The 12582-nt window shown below is 37.6% G+C and overlaps 1 protein-coding gene across 1 annotated transcript in view; it reads left to right on the forward strand.

Moving 5' to 3' along the window:
* The window catches only part of LOC112117822 (bromodomain and WD repeat-containing protein 1-like), a 106456-nt gene that overhangs the window by 86886 nt on the left and 6988 nt on the right, over positions 1-12582 (forward strand). The window contains exons 38-41 of the mRNA XM_026651675.1: positions 1526-1761; positions 2988-3188; positions 3819-4793; positions 8691-9671. Coding sequence (XP_026507460.1) covers positions 1526-1761; positions 2988-3188; positions 3819-4793; positions 8691-9671 — 2393 coding nt within the window. The remainder of the gene's footprint in view (positions 1-1525; positions 1762-2987; positions 3189-3818; positions 4794-8690; positions 9672-12582) is intronic.

A 12582-nucleotide genomic window follows, 5' to 3' on the forward strand; every position in this document is an offset into this window, starting at 1 on the left:
CGTTCAGGGGAGCAGGCGGAGCAGAGGTGAGCTAGGGTGGGGGGGCACAGGAAGTAACGGGGGGGGGTAGAGGAACCACTCCCCGCTCCAGCTCACCTCCGCTCCAGCTCACCTCCGCTCCACCACCGCCGCCTCCCCTGAGCACCCCGCCGCTCAGCTTGTCCTCCCTCCCAGCCTTGCTGCATGAAGCAGCTGTTTCGCACGGGGCAAGCCTGGGAGGGAGGGGGGATAAGCGGAGTGGCGGCGGCGCGCTCAGGGGAGCAGGCGGAGCGGAGGCAAGCTGGGGCGGCGGGGGCACTTTTTCCCCATGCCCCGGAGTCGGCACCTATGATGGCCGGCGCCAGAATGCCGCCCCTAGAATTGTGCCGCCCCAAGCACCTGCTTGTTTTGCTGGTGTCTGGAGCTGGCCCTGGGAGAGGGGATGGGAGCCAGACCAGATCAGTAGAACAGGTCAGCCACCGATTCGCCGCTCGCCTCCTCAGCCCCCCTCCCCCGGCTCGCCGACTCACTCCCCACCACTGCCCGCCCGCTTGCCTACTCACCCCCCGCGGGCTGCACAGTGAGCCCACCTACTCAACCCCTGCGGGCTGCACAGTGAGCCCACGCGGGCCGCATGCGGCCCCTGGGCCGCATGTTGTGCAGGCCTGCCTTAGTGCATATGTGGCCTAAGCGTGTAAGGATGCCTTATTCTAAACACTGAAGAACTCAATATTTAAAGGACTAGTACATATGTTAATTCAGGGCTTTATCAGGTAACAAATTTCCCATTCAGGCTTTTTTAATGTTTTAATTTTATTTATTAGAAGAAATATTTCTGGTGTCGAACAAGTGCCCTTTCTCTCTTCCACTCCTCTACCAGAAGAGCACTCTTCTCCAGTAATCAAATTGAACCCCAGGCTTGTGTGCAGCACTCATACAGGCTAGATTTGCGTTACAGTGGAAAACTATAGACTTCGTGTATTCACATTTCTGTGTACTCACATATTTTATTTCAGAGAGCAGGATCTTTCTCCCATGTTGCACCTCTTAGCTGGTGTCTTTGAGACTCTGTTTATCATAGGATATAATTGGTATACATGGCCCTTTTAAATGCCTATTGCAGCTGATAAGTGAGGATTCTAGGGTACATCAGAAATCCAAAGGCTGCTGTTGCAACTTGGAAAATAGGAGGGAAACACTGTCAGCCTCAGATTTATGTATATATGTGTAGTTTAAATCAGGAAATGGATTAGATATCATTAGATATTTTCATTGTAGGTGTAAATTACACTTTTACCAAGAGCACTTAGCATTGACTACTGAGTTGTGAATGTCCCACAACTGCAGGCGACATAAATTTGAATATTTTAATTCACAAATTTAATCGCTTTTCACCAAGTTGTAAATGGTAATGAATACAGTTTTTCTACCAATAGGAATTATTGCCTTTTATCCATGTTTCCAAATATTTCATTATTTCTTACTAAAATATTCTGCTCTCTTACATTGTATATTATAGTTACTTCTATTTCCTTTTTATGGCTAGAAATGTGAAGCAGAAACCCTTAAAATCTCAGGCAAAAATTGAATCTGAGCAGGAAGATTCTTCTACCCAACCTACCTCTAGCAGAGCAGCATGTGTTACAAGCCATAAAATAAATGCTAGCACCTATGCCCACAGTTCTTCTGGCGAATCTTCTGATTCTGCTTGCATATCATCACGTGAAAGAAATGGAAAAGCTAGAACTACACCCTTAACAAATCATACTGCATTGTCATCAGGTGAGAAACAAAATCTGTTTTAAAAGCTGTATTTGCTTATATATTAAACTTGAGCTATAAAATGTTTGCTAATTATTTTTTTTGCCTTTGTAGGCAAAGTAACCATAATTCCCATAAAGTCTAGCTAAATAACTCTTAAAAATACAAACCTTTTTAAAATGCCTTCTGTAGGAAAACCTTGTCTCTGATAACTATGAATGTTTTGTAATAACATCTTGTGTTTTCATGCTGTTTGCATGTTAAGTATAGAATTCTTCTGTTTTAAAGTTGTATAGAACCCAATACATTTCTTTAGTTTCAGCTTTTATTAGTGAAAAGCCTGCAGTAGAGGAAACTTATAAGTAAAAATATATTTATAATCAAAGAAGCAGACTTGTACACCATCTTTCAATCCTGTTGGATAGTCTGTGTGCCTGTACTCCGTTTCATCTGAGGAGTCATCACAGAGCTAAATGGCTTGTTGAGGGGTGAGAAGGGAGAAAAATGGTCCTGTCATCCTCATTTGCTGCTTTAAAAATCTGCTAAATGTGAAAATGGAACCTTGAAATCTCAAACAGTCTTAGCAAACAGTGCTTGTGATGAACACTTTGAACTTGCCGTATCAGTACATTTAACACATAAATATGACTTATATTTAACATTGCGTGTGTGTATTGCGCACAAAACACTATGCAAAAAGAATATTAAGATTTCAAAGTTACGCACTCAGATGAAAGGAAGTGCCGGAATTAATGTTGCCTATGCAACAAACACACGAAGACTACCCCGTCTCATATCACATTCTTATTCCAAAGCATAAGGGTGCTAAACTCTTAAAGAAGCCACCACTATTTTATTAACATTGCAAAGCCTTCCTTGAAAATAGCTGAACATTTTTAGCTGAACCTTTTAAAAAAAAAAAAACAGAGAAAATGCCACCAGATAATGCAGCATGAAAAAATTCAGCCCTCGTAAAGTTTGGCAAAGTTATGAGCAACTGAAAACAGTCTCACAATGGAAAATGTAAGGCAGCTATCACTATAGGTGGCACTGGTATAATGTATGCCTTCCTGTCCTTGTCTTTAAATAATACACTGTGAAGCTAATTATATGGAAGCGATATGTGTAAGAAACATTCTGTAAAGTGTAAAACAGCAAATTACACCTACTAATTAATTTTCAAGGTCATTAACTTGCTGTGTTCCTGCTTAGAATTCTAAATTCTTTTTTTTTTGTTTTTAAACCAGAAAGTGAAATAGAAGGCTCTTCAGCTTCTTCCTCTGCCTCCTCATCAGGATCTTCTTCCTCTTCTTCGTCAAGTAGCTCAGAGGAAAGTAAAGAGAGCTCTATGGCTCTTGCATCCCCAGTATTACACAATGGTATATCCAGAGCAAAGAACAGCAGCTTTAGGGTAACCAGAAATAGAGCAGCTCAAAGAAAGCAAATGGGTAAGATTCAATCAGCATTTTCTGTGAATGGCCAATAACATAAGAAAATGCATATTCAGTGGTAAATATACGTGGTGCAATTAAGTTCATGTTAATAACACTTTGAAAAGTTAAAACTGTATGTTAACGTCTGGAATACATGACTGAGGCTAGCATAGTTGCATGGCACTTGTACCGATACTGTTGCTGTAAGAGTTAAGACTTTTCTCAGAATCTTACGGTTTCCTCTGGTGAAACAATTAACATTAGCATTGAAGGAATCCTTACTGAAGGAAGTTACTAGTAAGGCAAAGAGATAGTCAAACAGTGAGGATGAAGATTTTGCAACTCCCTTGTTTTTAATTATAAAAAAGAAATTGAATACAACTGATACTAGTAATGGTTTAAATACAAATAAAGCAAGCTTCAAGACACGGTGAATGCTCACCTTTTAGATTTGTGAAGAATGAGAGTGTTACCTTTATTTTCTAGTTAAATAAAATGTTCCATGTAAGTTGCAGCTACTACTACATTTGTACTTCAATTCAGTTTGTGCCTATGAGTTGAACTTGTTTGACTTTACAGGAAATTTAATTTAACATAAATGGGTGTCCTTATATTTAAAATTGACAGCAATTCTATATTTTACAGGATCAGATTCTCAGGAGAATGGAAATATCAGAAAAACTGCCAGGAAAAGGCTATATAGAAGTGACTCTGAAAATACTTCAGCAGTGGCTTGTGAATCGTTGAGTAACAAAACTGGTAGACATAGAAAAATTCCACGCAGAAGTGCTACTGTGGCTGCTAATAAATTAAGGCTGATGAGTGATGTGGAGGAAGAGATCTCCAGTTCAGAAAGTGTTGGCATTGCAAGCAAGAACAGAAAACTGCCCCACCGCAATGCTTCTGCTGCAGCCAGGAAACTGCTATTGGACGGTTCTGATGATGAGACAGGTTTAAAGTCTGAAAGTGAAAAAGAAGTAAAAGAACAGTATGCGAGGAAGAAAAAACTTTCTCAGCCTGGTTCATCTGCTGCTAGAAGAAAATATATTAGTGAATCTGAAGTTGGAAGTTCAGATTCTGAAACTGATACAAGAATGGCACACAAAAATAGGCAAAGCAATAGCAAAAAACCACCACAGAGGACGGTCTGTGCTTCATCTCCTAAAATTAAAAATCCCACAGTAGAATTTTCAGAGGACGACTCCAAAAACCATAAGTCAGAGGATGGGAGCAGTCAGAAAGTGTCCAGCCAGTCAACTTCTACACACAAACAGCATGCAGTGAGCAACTCTGAGGATGAGGAAGATTCTGAGTCAGGCAGGTGGAATGGTAGAAAAATCAAGAAGGTGACAAGTCAAAAGCCTGCAACTCCTTTCAAAAAAGCAAAAGTCTTGAGTGACTTAGAGGACACAGCAGAGTCTGAAACAGAAGTGAAGGAGAATGGAAGAAGTTCTGTGTCAGAGAGCATGGAAACTTCTGGGACTCCAGGGAGCTCAAAATCTGGACCTGATGCTAGTTTCAATTGCTCTTCTAATTTAGCATCTGAAACTGATACCAATAATAGTAACTATAGTGATGCCATAAACAAAAAAAGGAGGAAAAGGGAAGTCACTAAAAAAGGTATGTTTAAAAACTTAATGTATCTAAATCTGATATTGACTAAATTAAAATGTAGGATTGGTGGTTATTAGGAAGATTTGGACTCCACAAAATGAGTTCCTTGACATTCTGAAGGAAGCTTGTGTAGGAATATTGTAAAGTGTGACAAAGATAGAAGTATAAAGGTGTATGCTGTTAAAATTGGGCAGTGGTCAATTTAATTTTTCAGAGGAAAATTATTTCCCTTCCTCATGGCACTAGATCTCTTGATGAATGGTGAGTGTTTGTCTAACTATTCTGGAAGTATATTTATATGAAACTATTAATGCAACTATACTATTATAGTGTTCATTTTTAACTTGTATTTTCTGTCCACATTGCAATATTTAGCACAGATGACAAAATATGCTTCATTTGTGGAACATATTTAAGTCTGAATTTCATCCAGTAAGTTTACAAATGGTTTCACTGGGGACAGTTCACTAGTAGAATATGGAGTGTTATGGGTGACTGAGATATTGCCTTTGATAACCTGTGCATTCAAGAATCGATAAATATGTGTGTTCAAGATTGTTCTTGAATGTCCTCATGATAACTGTAGCTGGAGTATATAGCACACGGCCACTGTTACCGTTACCTGAGTGTTTCCTTTCTGAAAGACCATTTTCGTTTCTTACAACCTGGTGAAATTTTCACTTTTCAGGCTGGTTTCTACCTGAGAGTGGTCCTGTTTTTATAAATGTGAGAAAAGGCATTTCTGCAGTTTTTGAGAATAAGTAGAGTGGAGGTGGGAAAATGCTTCCCCTATTCTTTTAACAAATATATAGATGGATGGATAGATTTAAAAACAAATTACAGGGTCCTGTTTTTAAACAGCTCCAGTTTTTTTGGGAAGAAAGTAGAAATTTTGCATGGCTATAGGGCAGTGTTTCTCACCCTTTTTGATACCAGGGACGCTGCCTTCCTAAACTCTGTCAGGGAAGTCTCAAGGATCAGCACCAGTCCATGGACTGGTCATTGAGAAACACTGATATAGGGTAACATTTTCAAAAGCACTTCAGTGACCTAAAAACTTTCTCAGTTAGATGCTTTTCACAATGTTACCCGTGGGCCTTATATTGGAGGTGTACTTTAAAGTAAGTGTTCTGATTAGCTCAGATTATCACAATTTTTTTTAAATGTGCAGGCATTGTACATTTTTAATAACAATACTTTTTAAAAATAACTCCTGGAAATATAAAGTAAAAGGGCTGTTAATGCATTCACATAAAATTTTGAATAGAAATAAGTAATATGATGCCCCTCTATGTCATCTTAGGTATTTAATAAGGTTTCTGTGGTTTCCAGAGAAGCCCTGCTTCATTCAGTGAGATGTTCAAAAGTTTTTGCAAACCCCGTATCGGGGCTTGTCTACACACAATTTCTGCCTCAATTTAAATTAAATTTATAATTGTAAGCAAAACACATTTACATCAATATGAGTGTGTTCACACTAGGGAGTTGCATCAATTCAAGTAAGTTTGTTTTTAAACTGATTTATGTAAATTGGCGCACAAACTCTGTAGACCAGCTCTCACATTAGGCATTTTTGCGCAGTCTGGCCAAGTTGTGTATCTAGGCGTATAATGAAAGTAATATTTGAATTATTTCCTTTTTCTAGCATATTTCCTAAGGAAAACATAAGATAAGAGAATTTAAAGATTGCAAAGTAAAGCGCTCAAGTCAAGAAATGTCATGTTTTTATATTTGCCTCTGGAAAAATAATTTAAACTTTATGATCACCAGGGATTTTAGAAATCCTTTTGCCACAGGAAAAACATGAAATTTGTGTTTTTACAGAGAATCTTTAGTTTTTACATTTTGTGAAAAAATAAAAACATATGTACAGTAGAATCCCATTTATGTGAGCCTCCATTGTCCGGCTCTCCATATTAACTGAACTGGTGCTGTTGGTTGTCAGCCCCAGGCAGTGGGGCTCGCAGCTGAAGCTCTTTGCCCAGTCTCTGGGTTATCCGAATTTTAGATTCTGATCTGGCCCTGGCCCCAATTAGATCGGATAAATGGGATTCCACTGTATATTGTGGCTAGGGAAAAAGTTCAGCGTTTCATTTTACTCATTGAAAAACACAGATTTTTGGTTTTTTATCACGGAAAACTAGGATCCCTGATGATCCCTTACTATTATTTCCATAGATTTCCTTCAGGTTCCTGTATTCTAGCTCAAATTGTGTTTGCAGTTACAGTGATGTAAATTAGGAGTAAATCAGCTGAAATCAATTAACTCTACTCTGAATTTACATTAATATATGTATAAATGAATTTGAATACAATAATATTTGGCCCTCAATATGCATGTTGGATTTGTGTACAGCAGCAAGTGAGGCAGAGATGTGTACTCATTTGACTGAGCAAAACTCATTAAATATTTGTATTTTTAAATTAAATTAAATGTATTTGCATAGAGAAAATCTTTTTTGTTGACAGCTAGCATTTTATATTGTGTACACTATTACTTTTTTGCTTCTAACAAGTAAATTTATAAATAAATGTTGAATCCCTACCTGATCCACTGCAGACTCTACCTGCTCACTAAATGAAGATGGGGGCCCTGTGAAAAAAGGTAACCTTTATTTTGGCGTGTCCTGACTGCGTGCTTCATAGGCAGCCTTAATGTTGCTTTAACTTACATTTTCTATAAAATTTAGTCAGACCCTGATGTCAGCTAGCATTTCCTAACTAATCATACAGTATCTTTTGTAAATGTAAAATAATTATTGCTACAAAAATGACTTAATCATCTGGGTTTTTTTAAAACACTGAAATATTTCCTTTGCTTATAGGTTTGGTAAAAGCATATATTTGCAAAACAAAGATTGGGCTGAAGTTGACCAGATATAGTGTCCCTTTATCATTACATCTTCCTCGCCAAATCTGAATTAGGCATTTTGTGAATTTTTTGGATTAAATAAAACAAGTTTTTGGCGTTCCAGAATACTAGTAGTATAGAATTTTTTTCTACTTTTTAGATTCATTTCTTAATTCCTTTGTTTTAATTTTGGGGCTTTTATTTAACAGACTTAATACAGTGGTCACCCACAGCTTTCTGTTGCCACAGATGTCATGGTAATTTTTTAGGGCTCTGATCCATTCTGATGGTTTTGCATCACTCTGGGTCAAAGCAAGTATAAAACCAGCTTACCAAAGTTAGTAAAAGGACTACCCTTATCTCAGCACATATCCAGGTGACCTAAAACTGTTGTAGCACCACCTACGCAGCCACAGCACAGAACATGTCAGAGGGAAAGGTACATATCCAGGATATGCTCCAGCAATTCCTAGCTATTGGACAAGCATTTGGAGCCATGGAGAGCCAGGAATAAGAAGAGCAGCCTGGAGTTGTGCTCACGCACTAGGGACTGATGGCCCAAGGATTAGGGGAATGCAAAGGTGTTTGAAAGCCATCTTTGAATGGCCCTTGTCCCATATCTGGTCTTGTGCCAAGAAACAGATCAACCAAACTGCAACAAAACAAATAAACAAAAAATATTTTTTCTTGCAGGTGCATTCTTAAAATGGGGATGAGGAGATGGATTTCTCAGGGCATGTAATTCAGAGATCATAAAAATCATAGGTGGAATGATAATATAGTTGGCCAAAACCCTAATTGCGCTCTACTGAATATAACATGTAATATGTTTGAATTGCCCTTGCTATTATAAAATAAAAATACAGATGTTTTAATCACCTTTTTTAAACACACAATGTGAGCTGTTCTCCAGTACTATTTGGGTTTGTACATTGTTAGTACTATAATATAAATTGCTCTTGTTCTGTTTTAAAATATTTGTCATAAATTTGTCATTTATTTATTTTTTAATTTAACCAATATTTAAATCATTTTTATTTTTTATATTATAGGGTCTTTCTCTCAAGAGAATGGACATAGCAGAAGAGCTACCAGGAAAAGGTTATATGGGAGTGACTCAGAATATTCAAAGGGGGTTTACAAAATAGTGAATGACAAAGATGATGGTCGCAGAAGAATTCCACGCAGAAGTGCTACTGTGGCTGCCAGTAAATTAAGACTAATGAGTGATGTGGAGGAAGAGATCTCCAGCTCAGAAAGTATTGGCATTGGAAGCAAGAACAGAAAACTGCCCCACCGCAGTGCCTCTGCTGCAGCCAGGAAATTGTTATTGGATGGCTTTGAAGATGACACAGGTTTAAAATCTGAAAGTGAAAAAGAACAAAAAGAACAGTATATTAAGCGGAAAATGCTTTCGCAGGCTGGTTCATCTGCTAGAAGAAAATATATTAGTGAATCTGAAGATAAAAGTTCAGATTCTGAAATAGGTGTAAAAATGGCACCAAAAAATAGGCAAAGCAATGGCCATAAACAACCACACAGGACAGTCTGTACTGCATCTCCTAAAATTAAAAATCCCACAGTAGAATTCTCAGAGGAGGACTCCAAAAGCCATAAGTCAGGGGATGGGAGCAGTCAAAAGGTGTCTGATCAGTCAACTTCTGCACACACACAGCATGCCGTGAGCAACTCTGAGGATGAGGCAGATTCTTTGTCAGGCAGGTGGAATGGTAGAAGAATTAAGAAGATGACCAGTCAAAAGTCTGCAACTCTTTTCAAGAAAGCAAAAGCCTTGAGTGATTTGAAAAACAGAGCAGAGTCTGAAACCGAAGTGAGGGAGAATGGAAGACGGTCTGTGTCAGAGAGAACAGGACCTTCTGGAACTGCAGGGAGCTCAAAATCTGGACCTGATGCCAGTTTCAATTGCTCTTCTAATTTAGAATTTGATACTGATTCCAATAGCAGTAACTATAGCAATGCCACAAACACAAAAAAAAGGAAAAGGAAAGGAAAAACAAAAGTCATTAGAAAAGGTAATTTTAAAGCTAATGCATCTAAATCTATGATATTGTCTAGACAGAGGAAACGACGTAGGATTAATATGGATGATAATGACTGGGAGGATTTGGACTATACAAAATATAAAAGAGCTCCTCAACGCTCTAAAATCAAAACTAGAAATCAGGGTAGAAAGACTGTAAGGTATGATGATAGAGGTCTAGACAGTGTGCTCGAACTGAGAGATTACAGAACATAATGGAGGGAAATCTATTCCACTTTTGTGGTAATATCATTAGAATTCATGATGAATGATGGCTGTTCTTTGTCATGAGATTCAGGGAAAACATTTATATTTTTCTGTGAAAAACATAATCCTGTGACTGTCCTTGTCATATTTCAGATTGCATTTGCTGGTCCACGTAGCAATATGTAGCAACTGATACCAAAATGTTTCATTTTGGGGCAGTATTTCAGTCTGGACTGGAATGTTACTGCTCGGAATAACAGTTTTCAAAACCAGTTGAACACTGACCTATATGTTGCTAGCACAATATTGACCATTACTTTAATCGGTGCTGTGTGAGAAAATTGCCTATGACGTACAGTTTTAGAGATTTCAAAATCTCGAAGTGGACTGTTCTAGCACCGGTTCCTTGTTCTAGAGACTTTATAAAACTAGGTTACTGTTACATGATCAGTATTATAATTAGTCCTGTTGATCTTGACATTATGAGTAAAGTAACAGTTCCTTTACAAAGTAGATAACTATTTTTATTTTTCCAAATTATTATTTGCTTTATTAATGCAGTTGAATACAGAAGAGCCATTAATTTAAATTTAAATAATTTTTATTATTTGACTGAAAGGTGTTATTTTTTTAATACAGTGTTGCTTCCATGAGGTAAATTGGAATCTGCAAAATTATTTATTTTAATTTTTGTTTTGATGGCAGTGTTTTGCCACCTTTTTTTAAAGGTGAAAACGTGTGTCCAGGATAGAGATATTCTGGTATTTATTTGATGTCTGCATGCACTCCTTTTTCTTATTACTGGTTTAATTTTTTAAGAAGATAAAGCTTTTTGTCCAACAGTTACAGTGATGTCCCCTATATCTCTGTTTCTCCAAATTTCATGGGATATTCTGGTTTTTCATGTTTTTAACCGAAGTGTTAAGTCACGCTTATGGTTCTTCACAGAGATTTTCTTATATGCAGCATCTCATTGGCAGACGGTTGATAATGAATAGCCCAAAGTTATGGTCTCAGAGAAATGTTCATTAGCCTAATTTTGCTTCTGCAGTTTCAACCTATTCTGAAGTGTTTATTCTTCTCCATTTCTCATTCTTTCATATGCACTTCCATGTGCTAATTGAGATGTAATTCCAGTTTGGGAATTTTCTTTGACAACTCAGCTCATCAGAATGACTTTGGGATTCACTGGGCCATATCTAGTGTGTCACTACAACTTCCTCTTTTAGGAGATTGGTTCTTGTTTCATAGTTTAGCCAACTTTAAAGACTCTTTACACTCTGCATATTCTCTTTTCGTGACTACTGTATTCCAAAGATGTCAGGGAGATAGACACACTAGTCCCAAAAACTGTTCTAACTACTTTAAATCCCCCCCTCCCCCTGCAACCTCCCAAAAAAAGATTGCAAAAAGTAACTATCAGAAAGAACATCCCATGCAGACCTTATTTTAGAGAATTCCCATAAATATTGCAACAGAAGCAATTGGGCGAGTAGGTTTTTTGTTGTTGTTGGGTTTTTTTTTTTTTTTTTTTCCTACTTGCTCATTGTAAGTGGGAGGCATCTATACCATCCTCATAGGGACTACAACTAGTTCTAGGCCTTTGAGAATTCTCATGACTTGTAATCCCCAGTAAAAGGGATTGAATCTAGCATATGGAGTTGTAGTGCATGGAACTTATATACATATTTTTCTAAAAAATATAATATCATCCCTCTTTCATCTCCTTTTTGCGGACTGCTTTTTTTAACTATACTGCAGAAGGACCAGTCTTTTCCCTGGAGAGGTCTGCCCTTTGTGAAGCCAGAACATATGTAGCTTTACTCATGGTTAGCACCCTACATATATTTTCAACTTCATATAGCAATCAGTAGGTTGAATGGGGGGATGAGGGGGAATTGAGGCATGTCTTTACAGTAACTCTAAGATCCTGGATGAAATAATACTGTAGCTAGCAATGGTCAATAATTCACCAGATATTAAACTGAATAAAGGACAAGTAAGAATTTAATATTTTATATTCATATTTTGTTAGACTATATTGTACCTTTGCATAAATTATATCTTAGTCCTGCAGTTCTCTTCCCCCTTTTTCTAGTCTCAAAATTGTTATTGAATTTAAAGTAACATGCCATGTACTACTTTACTCAACTTCTAAAAACTATTTTTTTTTTTTTGCTTGACACCAAACATGATTAAGAATGAAAGCGCAAAAGATACATTAAACTACTCTGCCCATCTTGCCTGGGATTGGTCTTGAAGAGAGGGTTACTATCTGTATACAACACTGTTAAAAATCAGGCCCCGGATTATTTCCCACCTCTAACTTGACAGCTGAGGAAAGATGACCTGCCTTAACAACTGCATTATAATAAGTTAAAATCTTCATGTTAAAGTTACCCTTTTCCAGTTATTAATTTCAACCAAAATAATTTCTTCCAACTACCAAATATATGAGGAGGGGATATGGAGTTGGGTCATCACTGTGTTTCTAACACAAAATTGTCAAAATGTTGCCATTTTGTTCTTGCAAGCTGACCTACATTTTTGTCGGTTGCCGCATAACTGATTCTATCGCACTTTAAAATGTGTATTGTATGCCTTCTTAGGCAGATAGTTTTGATATATTTTTGTGACACATGGGTCTATGTTTACGTGGAGTGAGAATCTCAGGAAGAAAGTCATTTAAGGTGTTT

The sequence above is a fragment of the Terrapene carolina genome, unplaced genomic scaffold, assembly GCF_002925995.2.
Source record: "Terrapene carolina triunguis isolate 2854851 unplaced genomic scaffold, T_m_triunguis-2.0 Scaffold31, whole genome shotgun sequence".
NCBI classification, from domain to species: domain Eukaryota; kingdom Metazoa; phylum Chordata; order Testudines; family Emydidae; genus Terrapene; species Terrapene triunguis.